Consider the following 20,271-nt stretch of genomic DNA (forward strand, 5'->3'; position numbering starts at 1 on the left):
GCCCAGAAGCTTTGACGATTTTCGTAGTTTTTTTCGCCGATTCTGGCTAACCTCGCTGGGGATAGGTCTCGACCCAAGAGAGAAAAATACTCCCCTCTTTATGAGCTTCCAGGATATGTAAGTGGATCTTCCGAATTTCAAGTTTCATTTTCGAACAAGTTTGAGATTTATGTGTTAAACTTGAATCTCCGGTGTTCTTGTTGAGGAGTTGTGGTGACATTGATTTAAGAGCTTTAGTAGCTAAGTGGTAGATTGATGAACAACTTTGGAGGAGTTTGGAGGGCAGGACAAGAACAAGAAAAGGTACATACTTTAATTTTATTGAATTGTTTGTAGTCTTTGGTGAATTGTTTGTAGTCTTTGGCTAAAAGAGGAAGGATTATGCATGATATGGGTAAGCTAACACATTGAAATGGAAGTTAAATATGATGCCTGGATAGTTTGGGATTGCCCTGAAATTGTAAATTGGATTAAACGAGTATGGGTTCTACATTGCACAAAACTTATTCATTTTGCAGAGAGAAACTATGTTTCAAGTAGCCTACTTTGGCTCTTGATTTCTATGTCCTTGTGAGTTCCTTTTGATCTAATATTGTGTGTTTTGAAAATAGACATGTCCATGATCAAAACCCTTCTGATTTCACTTAATTCTGTTGAATTTTGATTGATCAAAAATCATGTCCAAAGTTGAGTCACAGGGCTGCCAGACAGCAGCAAGTTTTGTATTTCCAGTTTTGGGACTCCATTTTATAGTTGGAATAACTTTCAATTTAGGGCTCCGTTCTCTACGACTATTATATGATTTTAAAGTACACAAAACAAGCCTCCAAAAACCATTTAAGATGGTACCATTTGGTTCAAGTTTGAGCGTTCATTATGAGCTTAAACTTGGTTGATCAAAGCAGTTACATGCAACTTTTGTATAGAAGAAGAGTGTTATTTCTACATTATGCAATTCTTATCTGAGTCTTTCTTTAAATTACTTTGCTTTATACTAGTGTTGTTATTTGAAGTATAAGTTGTACTAAAATAATGCCTATGCTACACAAGTTAATAAATTGTAATTACTCACTTCCATGCTTGCTAATATGCGTTTACTTGTGTTTGTTTTCATTTGTTCATGCTTTTGTAAATTGGTTTAGATTTGGGTGTTGTGCTAGAAAGTTTGGAGGACTTGTGTTGATAAAGGTAGTCGAACACGAGGTGGGAAGTTCTAGGGAAATCCCATTATTAGTATTATTCTTTATTAGTCGTATTGTTATGGGATCTAAATATTGTTTGATAATTATTTGGATATAATTGCCAACGGAATGTCTATCTGAACTTAGCATTACTACCTATCATGAGATAGAGATGAAAGTTAGAAGATGAGTCAGGTACTTTATTAGATTTTTAGTAGAAATAGTAATTAAGGGAATTCCTTGTATTGTGCTCCATATGACTAGATGCTTGGTTGACATGTGGAATCGATAGTGTGTGTGCGTATAATTATGTATAATGTGTGATTATGAGACTGCACCATGTAGTAGTGGTACATGGATGGTTCTGCTTAGTATATCCACGATGGAGTATCATATGTATTACAGGGGTGATTATGTTGGGTATATCCGTGATGGGTGATCACTGCCTACACGCTTAGTGCTTATGGTTCTGCTTGGTATATTTGCAATGGAGGACCATACACATACTAAGTGTGATGAGGATTAGTTATACTTGGTACATTCGTTGGGTGCCATATTTTTATTGGATTCCGTTTAGTGGTCCGGAATCCTTACTCTTGCTCATTTCCATAAGGTTAGTCTGGAACCTTAGTTTCGAGTGAATGGGAATCCCACAATAGATCTTGTGAATATAAATTAGATTTGCCATGTTATTACTCATAATCCTAGTAGGGAATTATGTAGAGTTCTTTAATTAAATTCGTGAAATGATATATTATCTTATTGATTGGTTAACGTAGTTAAATGTTAATATTATGCATCTTTGATTCGCGGAATTGATTAATGGACAAGATTGTGGAATGATGTTGGATATGATTTTTATTATTATGATTAGATTAGTTGATCAATGTGGCTTGAGAATAATATTGTGCTTCGTTGATTCTTTGATATGTTACATACTATGGAATGAGCTATCATGTTGAAAACATAGTGATTGGTATGATTGGTATGACTTGTGTGATTTTGATTTCTTTGGTTCTGGATGAGTTTTGATTTCTTTGATTCTGGGTGGATTTTGATTTCTTTGATTTCTGGGTTGGCTAATTTATGTGCTTATTTATTTCTTTGTGCAGCTTTGAAATCTTGGGTGAGTTTTTCAATGACTTGCACACCTCGATTCGGTTGTTGTGGTTGAGGGGATTGAAGCCCAGTTTCAGCAACATTTACTCCCAAATCGAGTGTTTATCGGATAGGTATTTTCTTTTGCTTGGTTGTTGAGAAAATGAAAGCCTGTTATGTAAATTGATCGTTTTTATCTCGATTTTTTGTATTAATTGGACAACAGTGATCCTGACATGGCAGATCCTCTTCTTGATGTTGCCTGTTCCTCGGTTTGAATTGATTGAATGGCAAATGACTGAAAAATACTGTCCCATCACCGCGGAAAATGAGCTGTCCATTGTGAGCATAATCCATGGAGGTAATCTCACTGTTGAACATTTTATGAATGACTGTCACAGTGCTAAAATTGAAAACCAGAAATATAGATGTAGAAGTTCCACCAATCAAATACAATCAATTAAATTGATAATATCCTTGCAACCCTATAAGGTTATTGGAATAAAAAAAAAAATTAGCTCCCTCATGCTTCAGGAAAAGGATAAGCAAAAATCAAAGTAGCAATAAAAACTTTTTGTGTGGGGATGTCTAATGAGATGTTCCATTGTGATTGTAATGCAATGCATGCGATAAATGGCGTCTTGTTCATCTTATCAGGAGCAGTAAGATCTTTAGTTATAAATTATATTCATGTGTGTGAATTTTTGTTTTGTTGTGTTTGGGGTTTAGAAGTGAATGCATTACGTAGGGATGGCTGGCTGTCAGCTTATCTCACGTATCTTTTATGTTTTCACTTTATTCATGTGCTGAATTATGGGTTCTCTCTAAATTGAAGAACTAAAAATGGCAGTCAATCTAAAAAGCAATTAGATTATGAAATGGGTACTTTGGTTTCTCATCATTTCTTTGTTTTGTAATTTTCATTTATTCATCTTCTTTTGACAGTGTATTCAATTGTATTTTTGGCTTTCCCTGCTTCGTTTATTTTATGCTTGCGTGTTCTTTTGTATGCCTGATGTCTTTCTCTACAAGCTATGCATGAAGATTTGTTGTTGTTCTCAACTAATAGATATAATTTCACAGATTATGTTTTTAAAGTTAGACAAATACTTCTTGAGGATAACTGGGGTTGCCGGGACCTGCTTTCACTACAAATAGGATGTATCTTTTATATAAAAGAAGAAAATGGGGAGTTGCCAAAATTTCATTCTTCATCTTGATTTCTTTCATGATGCTGTTTCTTTCATTTTGATTCTTCCATTAGCTTTGCTAATTGCTACCACTAAATTTGAAATTGAACATCAATTACATGCTAAATGAACTTTAGAGATCAAGTAGGGAGTGGAATGAGAGGAGAAGTCGTCACTTTCTCTCAGGCCTCTCTAGACAAGGTTTCCAAATAGTTTTCCCTTATTTTTTGTAATTGGTTTTTTTTTTAGTTTAATGAGATGGAATTAAATAGCTAAGTTACCATACTAATGAATGTACTTCATTGAATTTTTAGTAATAAGAATGTGACAAAATGAACACCTTTTTATGTTTTTAATTTTTCTCACCTTTTTTAATTCAATCTCATGCTGCCATATTCAGCTCGCTCGTTACCATAACCGACAAAAAAATTGCAAGTGCCATATACCCAATCACATACACTCGGGAAATCACAGCCACGCGAAAGCGGCTTCCCTTTTTTTTGATGGTCGAACAAAGCTGCTCCCTTTAAAAGCCAGAAAAGTCAAAGCGACTGCCCTTTCTCTCTCTTCTCATCACCATCACTTTTTGTGTCTAATTGGAGTAAGGGTTGGTTTGGTATTGCTGTGTTTTGAAAAAAAAAAGCTGCTTCTGCTGTGCTGTGAGAATAAGCAGCTATGAAATAAAACAGCAGCGTGTTTGGTAAACTTTTTTGTAAAAGTGCTTTTGAAAAAAAAAAAAGCAGTATTATAGTGTTTGGTAAACTTTTATGTAAAATAGATGTGAAAAAAAAACCAGTTTTTCAAAGTTGGGCTTTGCAGCTTCTTGTTTTTGGCTTTTTTTCACCCAAAACTGTGAAAAAAAGCGGAAGCTGAATGTTTATCAAACACAAAAACAGCTCCCAGCCTTTTTTGATACCAGCTTTTTTCAGAATCACCTCAGTACCAAACCAGGCCTAAGTGTTTCACGATGCACCTACTTTGAATCTTCAATTTTTTTCCCTGCGTGTTTATTTACATTCTCAGCTTTTACACTACAACCATTAGATTTGTTATTTTGTTCTCTCTCGCTTATTTTCTTTGGGTTTTGAATAATAAAGTCATCATCTTGCATCCCCATTAACAATTGGCACGAATAAACAAATTCAAGTTTTAGATTGGATTTAATGCATGCCCAAGATTGGATTTTGGGGGAAGTTTTTGAAAGTTAATGGTTAGATTGCTCAATGGGTATTGGGAATCTGGGTGTTCTGTCAGTTTGGGCGTAATCAAATTGGGTCTTATTTATCTAATTGGTCAATGATGGCGGTGTTTCGACATCAGTAAAAGTGAAACCTAGGCATTTCCTTAGAGCTAGGAAGCAACGAGATGGTTAATTTTTACTTTGAGTAATGGATTTTCTTTTCTTTGGTTTTGAATTATTGTTCTAAATTCGTGTTTTTCAAATAATTCAGGCGGCTTTTGGAAAGACCTGAATTTGGATTTAAACAATTGTGCAGATTTTTTGTATGATAGATAAGGAGATGGAATACAGGGTTGGGTTGTCCAACGAGCAAGTATTTTGCATAACATTGTTAATTTGTTGTATGACTATGTTTATTCTTCGTTTTAGTTATTCACTTCAACATCATCAATATGGTTATAAGTTATAATACTAGACTAAAATAGGTTTCATATACAGCTTTCGTTTGATCCCTTAGGGTGTGTTTGTTTGAGCTCGCTAGCTTTCGCTGGCTTGGACTAGATTATGTGATCTAGTCCCATGTTTGTTGACAGTCTGGGACTAAGTTTAATGAGATTAGAAAGGACTCGCGGGGACTAACTCCCTCGCTAGCAAACCCGTCGAGAAATATGGGATTAGCGGGGACTAACTCCTTCGCGTCTTCCGCTGCTTCTATGTTCACAAACGCCGAGAGCCATCATCATTCTCCTTCGCCAATTCCCCCTTCCCCTCTTCCTCTCTCCTCGCTTTCTTCTCTTTCTGCTCTGCCGAGATCCGAGCTCGGCTCGAACTTGGCCGCGACGACGATAGTTGCTCCATCCTGATGGTACTGTAGTTCTGCTACTGCGACGACGACGACGACGACTCAGTAGCAGTCGGCTTCTCCTGCATAGAAGATATTTTAAGCACGCTTGGGAATCGCTGCAGGCCGGTTCCGCCGCTCCAAAGACTTACAGCTCTGATTGAATCCACTGAATTGGAAAGCTCTCCCCAGTTGGAATCTTGCACCGAACAAAAACCAGAGAAACCAAGCTCGATTCTTTGTTTTGCAGAATTTTTTTGGCAATTAATCAGAAAAAAAAAAAAGAGGAAAGGGAAGGAGAGTGTGGGACGAAGAGAACGAGGGAGATAAAGAGGGAGAAAAGGATGGAGGCTTCCAGAGAGAGGGAGAGTATTATTAGAATAAAAAAGATAGAATTAATTAATATAATATTATTAGATATGAATTAAAAAATATAATATTGTAGTTTGTTATTATCCTTCTTTATAGTCCGACACTCCACCAAACGCTTCATTAAGTCAGTACAGCTTAGTCTAGTCTAAGCCAGTCTAGCTTAGTCCCTAAAGCTAATCCAGTCCGAGATAGTCCGGTGCAACAAACGCACCCTTAAGGAACTGTAGAGTTCGATTTGGTGGAATTAGAGTCTAACAACTTAACTGTAGACGATTAATATGTAAACATTTTAAATTCAACCAGGTGCATAGACTTGAATTGCAAGTTTACATTTCCTTTGTAATTTATAATTGCACCATAGAGAACCACTATAATTGCGAATATTGTTATGTTAATTAAATGCTTAATAAATTTTGTAAAATAAAAAAATTTGTATATGGTTCCCACAGATTTAGAATGTGCAAGAAGCTAGGAAATGGAATTTGTATACATTGTTCGTTCGTTTGATTTTGCTAAATATTAATTTTACTGTAATTGTTTGCTTTGTGTTTTAGGTTTTTGGAATTTTGATGTTTGGTGGTTATTTTGTGTTTCAATTAAAGCATTTGGTAATCTGTGACTCTGTTGGTGCATGATCTCGGGATTCCAAATATAGTTCTCAAACTATATTTTGGGATCCCACTTCATATGCCAATACATTTTGTAATTAGGATCAAAGAAATTAATTGCTAATTTTTACGGTTTTGCATAACCTGATTTTTGAGTTCGACTATGCAAATAATTATAAAATACAGTATAAGCTGATTTCTTAGTGGTTTGGATTTATGTGATCTCAGCATCTCATGGTTTCTTTGTGTTGAGCAGAAAGCTTGGGAAGTTGCGCAGGTCCCGTTCAAGAATTTGGCGATGATGGTTTCATGATTTGGATGGCTGGGAGTATAGTGCATTTGTTTAGCATTGGAATCACATTTTCCGCTTTTTGGCAACCCATAAGCACCTTACATGGTGTAGGGAAGGGTAAATGATTCGTATTCTGTTAATCGGTCTGTATGTGTTTCATTCTCCACTTCAACTCCTTTGTTTGGTAGTGTTATATATTGTATTCATGCAATATAGACTAATGCTTAAATTAGATATTGCTAAAAAAGAGTCTTTATCTTCTAAATCCTTAGCTTGCTCTACCTTGAATACCTTTCGAGTTCTTTTATATAAGATTATCCCTTATGAAGAAGTGAACTAAATAGGGTGATTCTTATATTTCTCAAGATTTGGTTCCTCAAAATGATTGTGACGATGACGAAAAATGTTTATTATGTGATTTTAAGAAAAAGGGTCAAATACAATAAAAGTAACTCAAACTGTGTCATTCAGGGAGGGAGGGAGGGAGGGAGGGAGAGAGAGATATGGATTTGGTGAGAGGAAGGCATGCGGCTTGCAGGCAGACATAGTCACAGGGGGTGTATGATTCGAGGGAGAGAAAGAGAGGGGATTGAGTGGTGATGCTCGATTTGGGGTTAGGCGACGGCGGGAGAGAGGGCAAGGGTTGTTGCATCCGTGTCATTCAGAGGGTTGCGAGAGAGTGAGAGGGCTGTGTTCTAGGGTTTGAGATTTGGTTTCAAGAAAGTGAGGGGGCCGGAGTGGGGGTAAGGCTTGGGCTGGATTTGTGGAATGGGGCTGGATTAGTTACAGACAGAGAAGGGGATGAGGGTGTAGAATGTCAGGGAGAGGAAGGAAGAGGGAGGTCTGCCAAAAATTGGGATTGATGGTGAGGGGATTGTACGGCAGACAGGAGGCCATGCCGCCTCTGAGATAGAGATAGACAGAGACAGAGAGAGAGACGGAGACAGATGCAAAAGTTTTTTTTCCTTCCCTTTTGCCCCTTTTTTGGGATATTAGTTACAAAATCTGTTTACAGCATAGATGTGAAATTTACAGGACGGGTTAGTAAGTTAATTAGTTAATTTGATTCTCAATGGATATGAGTTATTGCGATTTGTAGAGATAGACTAAAGACTTAAGGAAAACAATGTTTGTTTCGAGTACTTCTCACGCCATCGAGGCACAAATGTTATTCCTGCATTAATTAATTTTCTTTATATCATAATTGAATAAATTTAATTTTCCTTGATATCCAAATGTATTAAAGTAATTTTGATTGAAGTTTGTTCATTTTTTGGTTACCAAATATCTCACTCCGTTTACGTTGTGCTTTTTTTAGTTAACTGAAAAAAAAAGGCTTTTTATTCTTTGGTTTTCAAGACTTTATTTACCATTTACAAGTCAACCCCGCAAAGTACAAGAGAAACAAAGATTTGAGGTAATTTTTGCTCTAACTTGGAATAGTTTCTAAGATTTGTATTGTGCAATTGGCCAATGTTAACTACTAAATCGATTAAAAAACATTATGTAGGGCCTACGCCGCCATTCAATTACCTATGGAATTTATAACATGCAATCAGTTTCTTTTTAGTTTAGTTCAAATAATGTTTATTGCGCTGTTATAAAGCTCTTTTTTCTTGTTAGGTTGAAAATCTTATCGATATATTCTTTATTTAGTTGGTCCAATTTGTAACATATGAGATTGTTTTGTTTGATGTTTCAATCAAAATTTGATCTTTTTTTTTTTCTTGTGTGAAATTATAATGGAATTGCAAGTCAAGTATATCTTAGACTCTTGGTTGCATACTCACCTTCCCACAACTATTATATTATCTCCCAATTGGATGGATTTCTATAATTTTCTGGATCTACGATGACAATGCTTTTTATAATTTCCTAGATCCATCCTTTTTGTTCGTTCATGATTATGTCACTTCCCGGGCCCGCTCCACCACCGTAGCACGATATTGTCCGCTTTGGGCTTACCATTTCCTCACGGTTTTGTTTTTGGGAACTCACGAGCAACTTCCCAGTGGGTCGCCCATCATGGGATTGCTCTAGCCACCTTCTCGCTTAACTTCGGAGTTCCTACGGAACTCGAAGCCAGTGAGCTCCCAAAAAGCCTCGTGCTAGGTAAGGATGAGAATATACATTTAAGGATCACTCCCCTGGGCGATGTGGGATGTTACAATCCACCCCCCTTAGGGGCCCAACATCCTCGTCGGCACACACGCGGCCAGGGTTAGGCTCTGATACCAATTTGTCACATCCCGGCCCAGGGCGGATCACTTCCCGGGCCCGCTCCACCACCGTGTTTTTGGGAACTCACGAGCAACTTCCCAGTGGGTCGCCCATCATGGGATTGCTCTAGCCACCTTCTCGCTTAACTTCGGAGTTCCTACGGAACTCGAAGCCAGTGAGCTCCCAAAAAGCCTCGTGCTAGGTAAGGATGAGAATATACATTTAAGGATCACTCCCCTGGGCGATGTGGGATGTTACAATCCACCCCCCTTAGGGGCCCAACATCCTCGTCGGCACACACGCGGCCAGGGTTAGGCTCTGATACCAATTTGTCACATCCCGGCCCAGGGCGGATCACTTCCCGGGCCCGCTCCACCACCGTAGCACGATATTGTCCGCTTTGGGCTTACCATTCCCTCACGGTTTTGTTTTTGGGAACTCACGAGCAACTTCTCAGTGGGTCACCCATCATGGGATTGCTCTAGCCACCTTCTCGCTTAACTTCGGAGTTCCTACGGAACTCGAAGCCAGTGAGCTCCCAAAAGGCCTCGTGCTAGGTAAGGATGGGAATATACATTTAAGGATCACTCCCCTGGGCGATGTGGGATGTTACAATTATGTTGAATGTTTTTTAGGCTAAATGTGTCTTATTCATGTAGTTAAGGCTGGTGCATTCAAGTCTCGCAGCATCGCGCGGGCATATTACTAGTAAATCCTAAATTTGAAGTTTACATAATTTTATGTGATAATCTCATTGGAAGCTAATTCTTTTAGTTAATTTAACTTTATTTTATTGTAAAATATTTTTTGTGAACATTACCAAAAAAGTTCAAAATTCTCGTTGCCAAATTTTATTCTTTAGAACTACAATAGCTTAATTATTGCTGTCATGGTCTATTCTGATCAGAATCAGACTGGGACTCTTTACAACCTTGGTTAGCTAAATGAGTTATTAATTAAAAGTAGCTTGATAACTATTTCGTTTTCAATTTTTAATTTTTAGTTTTTACTTTTTTTTATTTTGAAATTAATAGTTTATGAAATTAGCATAATTCATCAATTTGATTCTTGAGATTTGAAATTGTTAAAAATGATTCCTAAAATTCTGTTAAAAATCTCCATTAAATAAGGAGCAAATGATAAAAATAACCTCAATTCAATAAACAATGGGCCATAATAATTTGACAACAAATGAAGATAATTGTTTTTTTTTTTTTTTTTGTACAAAATGATCAAAATAATTGATAATGAATAAAATAAAAAATCTCACAACAAAAACAAAGTGAGGAATTGCATAACAATTTCACGAATTAGCTAAAAAGTCAAAAATAAATATAGGGGTGTGCGGACAAATAAATATAGGAGTGTGCTATCCACACATCCTATTTTACTTTTTTCACATCTTTGATAATTTCTGTCAGTTATCTTCTTTAATTCATTGAATTCAATGGTAGAAAATTAAAAAAATGTTTGAGAAGTAAAATGGATTGTGTGTCACACCCTTCATATAAACAAAAGAAGAAACGAAACTTCCGACGCGGTGGGCTGCGACTTTGACCGAATGAGATTCCTCCGTCCGCAGCTCCTCCGTCTTCCTCCCAAACCGTTTACCTTTCTTTCTTTCTTCTCCAAAACTAGCAAGCTGAGATTTCAACCTATCTCTCTAAGAAGCAGCGGCATGCTTTTCCAAACGCAATCTGCAATTTAATCAAACAGCCACCGAATTTTCTGGAATCCGGTCAACGCAGAGATGCTTCGGATTTTGATCGGTCAACGCCAGCTGCTTACCTGAGCTCCAACAGACCCAACAGTGATGACGTCTTCCACCTCTGTTTCTGTTTGGCTGATTCTGCTGTTTGGCTTCTTTCACCTCCACAAGCTTGCTGCCAATGTCGAAGGTATGTATCTGTGTGTCATTGAATTTGGGAGTGTTTGGTTGTGGGAACCGGAATGAACTAATGAATGAATGAATGACTGGAAACATTCCCGAAGAGCTTGGGGGTTTGTCAGACTTGGTGAGCTTGGATCTTTACTTGGCAAGCTTGCAAAACTGCGTTTCCTGTATGAACCCCCATCCTTTTGTTAGATAAAATCTATCGTCTTTCTTTTTTATTCGATATGCTAATCTGCTGTTTTTAATTGTTCCATTGGAAGTCCCGTGAGTTTCAAGATTCACAAGAGGGGAACATCCAATCATTGCAAGTCCCGTGAGTTTCATACACTCTCTCCTCCCTCCATCAGAGAATGCAAATAACATATAGTTTTGCCATGGAATGCAGGGATCTTTCAAATAACAATCTGACAGGGGATATTCCAGTTAAAGGATCTTTTTCACTTTTTACTCCCATCAGGTTTGTTGAAGCAATTTTACTCTTTTTCCTTACCTTTAGGGACAAAAATAACAATCTGACAGGGGATACACTTTCATCTCAGTAAGAGGGAGGAGAGGGTAATATAGCTTGATCAAGTTGGTGTTGTAGTTGTTGTATGGGATGCAGGTTTCACTCATCTACTGTCTTTGCAGCTGAGGAGGATCGAGAAGTTCATTTACGACAGCTCAAAAGGTTTTCTTTGCGCGAGCTACAAGTTGCGACGGATACCTTTAGCAACAAAAATATTATTGGTAGAGGTGGATTTGGTAAGGTTTATAAAGGATGCTTAGCTGACGGAACTCTGGTTGCTGTAAAAAGACTTACAGAGGAGAGAACCCAAGACGGGGAACAACAGTTCCAAACAGAAGTTGAAATGATTAGCATGGGTGTCCACCACCGCAATCTGCTTCGTCTGCATGGTTTTTGCATGACATCAACAGAAAGGCTGCTTGTATATCCTTATATGGCTAATGGAAGTTTGGCATCTTGTTTAAGAGGTACTCATCTAAATTGTTTGCTGCGTTGATGAATCTTTTTGTTTTCACGACGTTAAAATTTTTTTCGATCACATTGATATAATGAATTTAAAAACCTGACCAATTTGGCTTGGAGTATCAACACTGATTTTTTTTAGTGTTTCTTTTTCCTTCAATTTTAACTTACCTTCTCGATGCTGATTTTATTTCTGTTTAATTTGAAAGGGATGACAAGAAGATCCTTTTTTGGGTAGGACGGGTGGTATGATATGTGTTAGACCACATTACCTGTTCCTTGTAATTTGAAATTCTCCTCTCATAAGTATGTGGATATATTATTGTAGATCGCCCAAAAGGACAACCTGCAATTGATTGGCCAATAACACAACGCATTGCATTGGGATCTGCAAGAGGTCTTGCTTATTTACATGATCACTGTGATCCAAAAATTATTCACCGTGATGTGAAAGCTGCAAACATATTGTTGGATGAGGAATTCGAAGCTGTTGTTGGAGATTTTGGGTTGGCTAAACTCTTGGACAACAAGGATGCATATGTTACCACACATGTATGTGGCACAATTGGTCATATGGCACCGGAGCACTTTTCAACTGGAGTGTCTTCCGAGAAAACTGATGTTTTTGGATACGGAGTCCTGCTTCTTGAACTCATCACTGGGCAGAGGGCTTTCAATCCTCAGGTTGTGAGTGATGATGATTTCATGTTAGTTGATTGGGTATGCATTGACGTCTTTCTGTTTGTGTATGTAGCTAGTTATTTGTTATATGCAAGATTATTTCCCAACAACATTTGCATTTCCTTAGTAATTAGCTTTTAGAAAATAAGTTTGGTTTAATTTGCTTTTATTAGTTAGAGTAATGATTAGCTGTGAAGATTTGTTTATCTTTATTTATAACAATCTAAGGTTTAAACTGTCAGAGATTAATTATTGCATTTCCTTAGTAATTGTTACTATTGTTGTTGCTTCTTTTGCCAATGTATAGGCATTATGTGATTTCTTGAAGAATTTGGCATATGTTTTGTGTCGATCCTAATTTCCTCATCATCTCCTTATTCTCGCTATCTTGGCCTCTCGCTTTTTCCTATTTTCTCTATTGCATCTTTGTCTTCTCTTTGCATGATATCAATATTTGAATGACGATACATTTTTGTAAGCAGTTTGATTTTCTGTAGAAAACTGCGGGCCTTCAGATTTTGAACATTACAACACATTTTTGATCTCCTAGGTTCCTGCACCTTTTGTTTCAAATTGTAGAGCCACCCAACATTTTCTGTTTTTTTTTTCCTAAAAAAATTAGGTCAAACGACTACTGAAAGATCGGAGGTTGGAAAGACTTGTTGATGCTGATCTAAATGGAAATTATATTGACGATCAAGTGGAGCAGCTGATCCAAGTAGCTCTACTGTGCACACAAGGCTCCCCAGGGAAACGGCCCAAGATGTCAGAGGTTGTCCGAATGCTTGAAGGCAAAGGCGAAGGTTTGCCGGAAAGATGGGAGGAGTGGCAAAAAGAGGAGGTGATCCGCCAAGATTTTAACACTATTCATCATCCAAGTACTTGGATCCTAGACTCAACTTCTCCTAATTTTGTGTTGTACTATTTCTGTGTGTTTGAAGAAATGGATGAAAACAATGACATGTGATAGAGAGTTCATCATATAACTTCTGACTTTAAGGATTTTTCATTTAGTTCTGGTTCATGTTGCGCAAATAATATTAGGTAACACTGCTACTGGGGCTATTGCTGGAGGGGTTGCTGTTGATGCTGTTTTACCGTTTGCTGCACCTGCAAGTGCACTTGCTTATTGGCGACCGAGAAAACCACAGGATCATTTCTTGGATGTACCTGGTTAGTGAACTATAGGAGTAATATAGCTTGATAAAGGTGGTGTTGTAGTATGGGATGCAGGTTTCACTAATCTACTGTCTTTGCAGCTGAGGCGGATCCAGAAGTTCTTTTAGGACAGCGCAAAAGGTTTTCTTTGCGCGAACTACAAGTTGCAACGGATACCTTCAGTAACAAAAATTTTATTGGTAGAGGTCGATTTGGTGAGGTTTATAAGGGACGCTTAGCTGATGGAACTCTGGTTGCTGTAAAAAGACTTAAAGAGGAGAGAACCCAAGGTTCGGAGCTACAGTTTCAAGCAGAGGTTGAAATGATTGGCATGGCTGTCCACCGCAATCTGCTTCGTCTGCGTGGTTTTTGCATGACACCAACAGAAAGGCTGCTTGTATATCCTTACTCTTCTAAATCGGTTGCTGCGTTGATGAATCTTTTTGTTCTCACGAAATTAAAAAATGGGTAAATTACATTTTACACCCTCAGGTTTGAATGTAATTGCAATCTCATACATCTTTAAAACATTTCAATCTCATACGTTTACTTATCAATTTTAGCAATTTTATACATCCGTTAGTCAAATCGTCAGTTTGATTACATGGCAAATGTGACGTCAACATTTTTGTTGACATAGATGCCAACTATGATCCACGTGGAATAAAAACAAATAAAAAAGATTAATAAATAGAAAATTAATTAATTTTTTTTATAATTAAAACTAAAAAAATAGAAAAGATAAAAAAAATTGGTGGTGTTCATCCCTTTCCTGCTCTCACCCCGCCCCCGCATTCTTCATTTCCCCCCGGCCCGCGATACTCCGTCGTTGCCCAACCCTTTTTCTCTCCAGGAACCAGCCACCATTAACCTTCTCCAACTCTCCCTCTCCAACCCAATGAGATTGTTGTTTCCAAAACGAAAATGCTATTAATTTTCAAAACTCACAGTTCAGACAGAGAACGAATTTCAAATTAGAACTACAAGATCGAAGGAACATTTGGAAAAAAATCCTTACATTTTCGAATCCAAATCTCACTTTCATTCTTGACAGACTTTTACCAACCAAAACCTTAACCCCAAACTCGTACAATGTCCGTAACGGCATCCATCGTGATTTCAGATCTCGGTAAACATCTCAATCAATGAAATAGTACGTAAGGTATGAAAGGGAATTTTTTTGAAGATGTTGTATGAGGTTGTAATAAACCTTAAACCTGAGGTGGTAAAGTGTAATTTACCCTTAAAATATTGTTTGGATTACATTGATAAAATGAATTTATACACCCGATCAATCTTTTTTGGAGTATCAGTACCGATGTATTTTTCTTCAATTTTAAGTTACCTTCTTTGTTGCTATTTATTTAAGCCAAAAATAATGGGTCTCCATACTTAATCACTTTATTTCAAACTGCTAATCTCATATGACATTCTTAATCATTGTATATGGAACATTTCTAAGGTTTAATTAGCTTTTATTAGTTAGAGTTACGATTAAGCTGTGAAGATTTATTTATGTTTATTTATAACAATCTAAGGTTTAAATTGTCAAAGATCAATTATTACATTTCCTTGGCAATTGTTGTTAGTATTGTTGTTGCTTCTTTTGCCAATGTATTGGCCTTGCTGTGATTTCTTGAAGAATTTGGCATGTGTTTTGCATCAATCCTAATTTCCTTATTCTCTCTTTATTCTCGCTATCATGGCCTCTTGCTTCTTTCTATTCTTTGTTTGCATCTTTGTCATATGTTTGCATCATATTGATACTTGAATGATGATGCATTTTTGTAAGTAGTTTGATTTTCTAGAGATATTGCAGCCCTTCAAATTTTGAACATTACAACACATTCACTCTCCTAGGTGCCACACCTTTTGTTTCAAATTGTAGAACTATCTGACTTTTTCCTTTTTATTTTAACTAAAATAATTAGGTCAAAAGACTACTGAAAGATCGAAGGTTGGAAACACTTGTTGATGCTGATCTAAATGGAAATTATGTTGACGATCAAGTGGAGCAGCTCATCCAAGTAGCTATACTGTGCACACAAGGCACCCCAGGGGAACGACCCAAGATGTCAAAGGTTGCCCGGATGCTAGAAGGCGATTGTTTGGCTGAAAGATGGGAGGAGTGGCACAAAATGGAAGTGTTCCGCCAAGATTTCAACCCTATTCATCATCCATGTACTAATTGGATCATAGACTCGACTTCTCATATTTCTCCGAATGAGTCCCAGATGATATGCTCGTTGGTTCCGTCTCCTGTATACATGTAAGAAGCCTTTAGAGGATTGGAGAATGTCCATTTTGTATTTCAGTGATACAACATTTGTGCATATGTTTTGTCTTTGTTTTCAATTTTGTTTTTGTCTTGCTTATTTTTAAGATCACAAAAATGGAGCTAGTGCTGTTGTAATTTTTATAGGGTTCACTAGCATTACGAAGTTATATGGTGCTAGCAGGAATTAGGAAGGGCCACAAAAGCACCTGTTCCTAATGATTTATGTATCTATCCAAAAATTAGGTCAGATTGTCGAGTAAATAATCATTATGAACTCATAACTATCTATATTTTTGAGTGTTCCTATAGATCCTAGGCCAAGTGCGTGGGTGCTTGTGGACGGTTGGTGTTTGAAATTTGATTGTGATCATTGCAGGTCCGACTTTGTGGCACTACCCTTATAAGTACTAGAACTAAGGTATTAAGGGATCTAGAGATCATTGCGTGCCTTTCCAACATGGGTATTCGAGCTTTGTCCATCTTCTTTTAGAGTATCGTCAATGGGGACACCTTTGATATCTTTGAGGATTTATTTAAGACCAACTGTAGGGTAAGACCCAAACCTAAATATTTGAGTTTAAACAAAAGAGAAATGCAATCTAATTGGGGGACTTTTTTGATTTTTTTGAACAAAAAATATTTTCTACACTAAAAAGGTGGGGAATTGAGTTAGGCCTTATAGTGGGCTAGCAATAATATGGTTTAAATTCGCTTTTGGCGAGAATCAAACCTAAAGACCTCTCAGTTATATGTGAAGAGGAAAACCACTAAAACGTAGTAAAAATGATATCTAATGGTTGAACTTAAACCTAAAAAGTTTGGATTTTGACTCAAGCTAAACCCAAATTTGGGTTTGCATTTCCATATTTGGTTGACCCAAAATATTGGGGGCCCTACCTTTTTTTTTTTTTTTTTTTTTTTTTTTTTCAGCAGCAACAGGCGAATGATTTATTGAAGTGGCCGACAGATGGGTCTCTCAACTGGCAGGGTCCCAACTACAAAATGGTAACATTTTAAGAAACTACGAGCCGTTCGATTTTTGGGCCATTGATGATCAACGGTCTAGGTTAAAATCCTTTTATGCTTTGCAATTTTTAGATTTTGATCTAATTGTTCATATATATATTTTTTCAAATCTAACAATAAAATAAAGTCAACTATTGAAATTTAAAATTCAACGTCAAAATAATAAAACAAATTTTTTTAGAACATATTCACTTTACTTTTGGATGGCGTGTGTATTGAAGTTTCGTTGGTTGTTTGTATTGTAACATCTCACATTACCTAGGGGGTGGATCCTGTAAGCCTTATATGTATATTCCCATCTCTACCTAGCACGAGGCCTTTTGGGAGCTCACTGGCTTTGGGTTTCGTAGGAACTCCGAAGTTAAGCGAGTTCGCACGAGAGCAATCCCAGGATGGGTGACCCACTGGGAAGTTCTCGTGTGAGTTCCCAGAACCAAAACCATGAGGATGTGGTCAGGACTCAATGCGGATAATATCGTGCTACAGTGGAGTCGAGCCCGAGATGTGGTGGGGCCCGGACCGGGATGTGACATGTACACTGAAGATTGATTGGTGTGTGTATTATAGTTTGATTAGTTGGTGTGATCCGTTCGGTTTTGAAAATTTTGTCGAAATTTAATTTTTTTAATGTCAAAACATTTGTCAAATTAAATTAAAATAATATGATTCAAAAGTTCAAAAAAAAAAAATCTTTTTATTCCTAAATTTGGATCTTGATAGTTGGGTGATATTCATTGTTCATAGACTTAATTCCGTGTGACATCCCACATCGCCCAGGGGATTGATCCTTAAATGTATATTCCCATCCCTACCTAGCACGAGGCCTTTTGGGAGCTCACTGGCTTCGGGTTCCATGGGAACTCCGAAGTTAAGCGAGTAGCGCGCGAGAGCATTCCCAGGATAGGTGACCCATCGGGAAGTTCTCGTGTGAGTTCCCAAAAACAAAACCGTGAGGGCGTGGTAGGGGCCCAAAGCAGACAATATCGTGCTACGGTGGTGGAGCGGGCTCGGGAAGTCGTCCCAAGGGAGTGATCCTTAAATGTATATTCCCATCCCTACCTAGCACGAGGCCTTTTGGGAGCTCACTGGCTTCGGGTTCCATGGGAACTCCGAAGTTAAGCGAGTAGCGCACGAGAGCACTCCCAGGATGGGTGACCCATCGGGAAGTTCTCGTGTGAGTTCCCAGAAACAAAACCGTGAGGGCGTGGTCGGGGCCCAAAGCGGATAATATCGTGCTACGGTAGTGGAGCGGGCCCGGGAAGTGATCCACCCCGGGCCGGGATGTGACAATTTGGTATCAGAGCCTATCCCTGGTCGGAAATGTGCCGACGAAGACGTCGGGCCCCTAAGGGGGGTGGATTGTGACATCCCACATCGCCTAGGGGAGTGATCCTTAAATGTATATTCCCATCCCTACCTAGCACGAGGTCTTTTGGAAGCTCACTGGCTTCGGGTTCCGTAGGAACTCCAAAGTTAAGCGAGTAGCGTGCGAGAGCATTCCCAGGATGGGTGACCCATCGGGAAGTTCTCGTGTGAGTTCCCAAAAACAAAACCGTGAGGGCGTGGTACGGGCCTAAAGCGGACAATATCGTGCTATGGTGGTGGAGCGGGCCCTGGAAGTCGTCCCACCCGGGCCAGGATGTGACAATTGGTATCAGAGCCTATCCCTGGTCGGAAATGTGCCGACGAGGACGTCGGGCCCCTAAGGGGGGTGGATTGTGACATCCCACATCGCTTAGGGGAGTGATCCTTAAATGTATATTCTCATCCCTACCTAGCACGAGGCCTTTTGGGAGCTCACTGGCTTCGGGTTCCATGGGAACTCCGAAGTTAAGCGAGTAGCGCACGAGAGCACTCCCAGGATGGGTGACCCATCGGAAAGTTCTCGTGTGAGTTCCCAGAAACAAAACCGTGAGGGCGTGGTCGGGGCCCAAAGCGGACAATATCGTGCTACGGTGGTGGAGCGGACCCGGGAAGTGATCCACCCCGGGTTGGGATGTGACATTCCGTCTTTTAATAGACTAAATATTTGGGTTTGGGTCTAAGAGTTGGAGCTGGTCTAAAGACTTTAATAAAATCTTTTTATTCCTAAAAGAGTATTGCCTCATATGATAAAGTCCCTATAGTATAAATCCTAAATTAGAAGTTTACATAATTTTATGTGATAATTTCAGTAGAAGCTAATTCTTTTAGTTAATTGAATTGATTTTATTGTAAAATATTTTTTGCGAACATTATTACCCAAAAAAGTTCAAAATTCTCGAAGCCAAATTTTATTCTTTAGAACTACAATAGCTTCACTATTGGCTATGTCATGGTCTATTATTTCCAATCAGAATCAGACTTCGACTCTTTGCAACCCTTGGTCAACTAAATGAGTTATTAATTAAAAGCACTGTTCTAAAAATTTCCACCTAGCGCGTTTAAGCCCCCGCCTAGGTGTTAGGCAGCTGGTCACCGTCCTGATTAATGCCTAGGCATTTGAAAATTAAGAAATGACTCCTAAACCTACTGAGGAGCCCGCCAAGACCTGCCTTGGCACCTGCTCAGGTTGCTACTCATTTAGATTGAAAATAGATAATTTTCATTTTGCATTTATTTTTTTCAATAAATTGTAAGAGACTTGTTGAATACTTAAATGAACACACATTATATGTTTGTTTCCCATGTTTTCATTATGTTCCAATAGCATAATATATATGTCATTCTATTTTGTAGTTCATAATGAAATTATATATATTTTAAGTATAAATAGACATTTATTTACACGAAATATAATAGATATAATTAAATTTGCCTCGTCCGCCTAGGCACCTGCCTGGATCCCGCCTAGCCACCTAGGCGCTCGGCCCCAACCAGCTGCCTTATTAGCGTCTAGCGTCTTTTAAAACCTTGATTAAAGTAACTTGATAATAATTTTGTTTTCAATTTTTAATTTTTAGTTTTTACTTTTCTATTATGAAATTAACCAAAATAGTTCATGAAATTAGCATAATTCATCAATTTGGTTTCTGTGATTTGAAATTACTAGAAGTGATCCCTGAGTTTGTTAATTATCAATTATTTTAGTCATTCCATTAAAAATATCCATTAAATAAGGATCAAATGATAAAAATAACCTCAATTCAATAAACAATTGGCCATAATAATTTGACAAAAAATTGAAGATAATTTTGTATTTTTACAAAATAATCAAAATAATTGAAGATGAATAAAATCAGAAATCTCACAACAAAGCGAGGAATTGCATAACAATTTCAGGAATCAGCTAAAAAGAAGATA

General features: G+C 37.9%; 2 protein-coding genes across 2 annotated transcripts in view; both read left to right on the forward strand.

The window, feature by feature from the left end:
- The window catches only part of LOC125468220 (BRASSINOSTEROID INSENSITIVE 1-associated receptor kinase 1-like), a 102,389-nt gene extending 88,131 nt beyond the window's left edge, over positions 1 to 14,258 (forward strand). The window contains exons 13-14 of the mRNA XM_048583247.1: positions 13,572 to 13,700; positions 13,787 to 14,258. Of these exons, the coding sequence (XP_048439204.1) occupies positions 13,572 to 13,700; positions 13,787 to 14,157 (500 nt within the window). The 3' untranslated portion in view covers positions 14,158 to 14,258. The remainder of the gene's footprint in view (positions 1 to 13,571; positions 13,701 to 13,786) is intronic.
- LOC125476755 (BRASSINOSTEROID INSENSITIVE 1-associated receptor kinase 1-like) lies at positions 10,387 to 13,298 on the forward strand. Its single transcript, XM_048583267.1, has 6 exons — positions 10,387 to 11,043; positions 11,137 to 11,189; positions 11,262 to 11,333; positions 11,416 to 11,851; positions 12,175 to 12,566; positions 13,145 to 13,298. The coding sequence occupies exons 4-6, from the start codon at positions 11,470 to 11,472 to the stop codon at positions 13,163 to 13,165; spliced, it is 795 nt and encodes a 264-aa protein (XP_048439224.1). The 5' UTR covers positions 10,387 to 11,043; positions 11,137 to 11,189; positions 11,262 to 11,333; positions 11,416 to 11,469; the 3' UTR covers positions 13,166 to 13,298.
- Positions 14,259 to 20,271: the final 6,013 nt, after the last annotated feature.

The sequence above is a fragment of a genome, unplaced genomic scaffold (genome assembly GCF_019419815.1).
Source record: "Pyrus x bretschneideri cultivar Hongxiangsu unplaced genomic scaffold, Pyrus_bretschneideri_v1 Contig2, whole genome shotgun sequence".
Taxonomy (NCBI): Eukaryota; Viridiplantae; Streptophyta; class Magnoliopsida; order Rosales; family Rosaceae; genus Pyrus; species Pyrus x bretschneideri.

Coding starts and splice junctions, on each gene's coding strand:
- LOC125476755 (XM_048583267.1), top strand. CDS start 11,470: ATGGGATGCAGGTTTCACTCATCTACTGTCTTTGCAGCTGAGGAGGAT. Junction 11,852..12,174: donor TTTGGCATCTTGTTTAAGAG/GTACTCATCTAA, acceptor ATATTATTGTAG/ATCGCCCAAAAGGACAACCT. Junction 12,567..13,144: donor ATTTCATGTTAGTTGATTGG/GTATGCATTGAC, acceptor TTTCCTAAAAAA/ATTAGGTCAAACGACTACTG.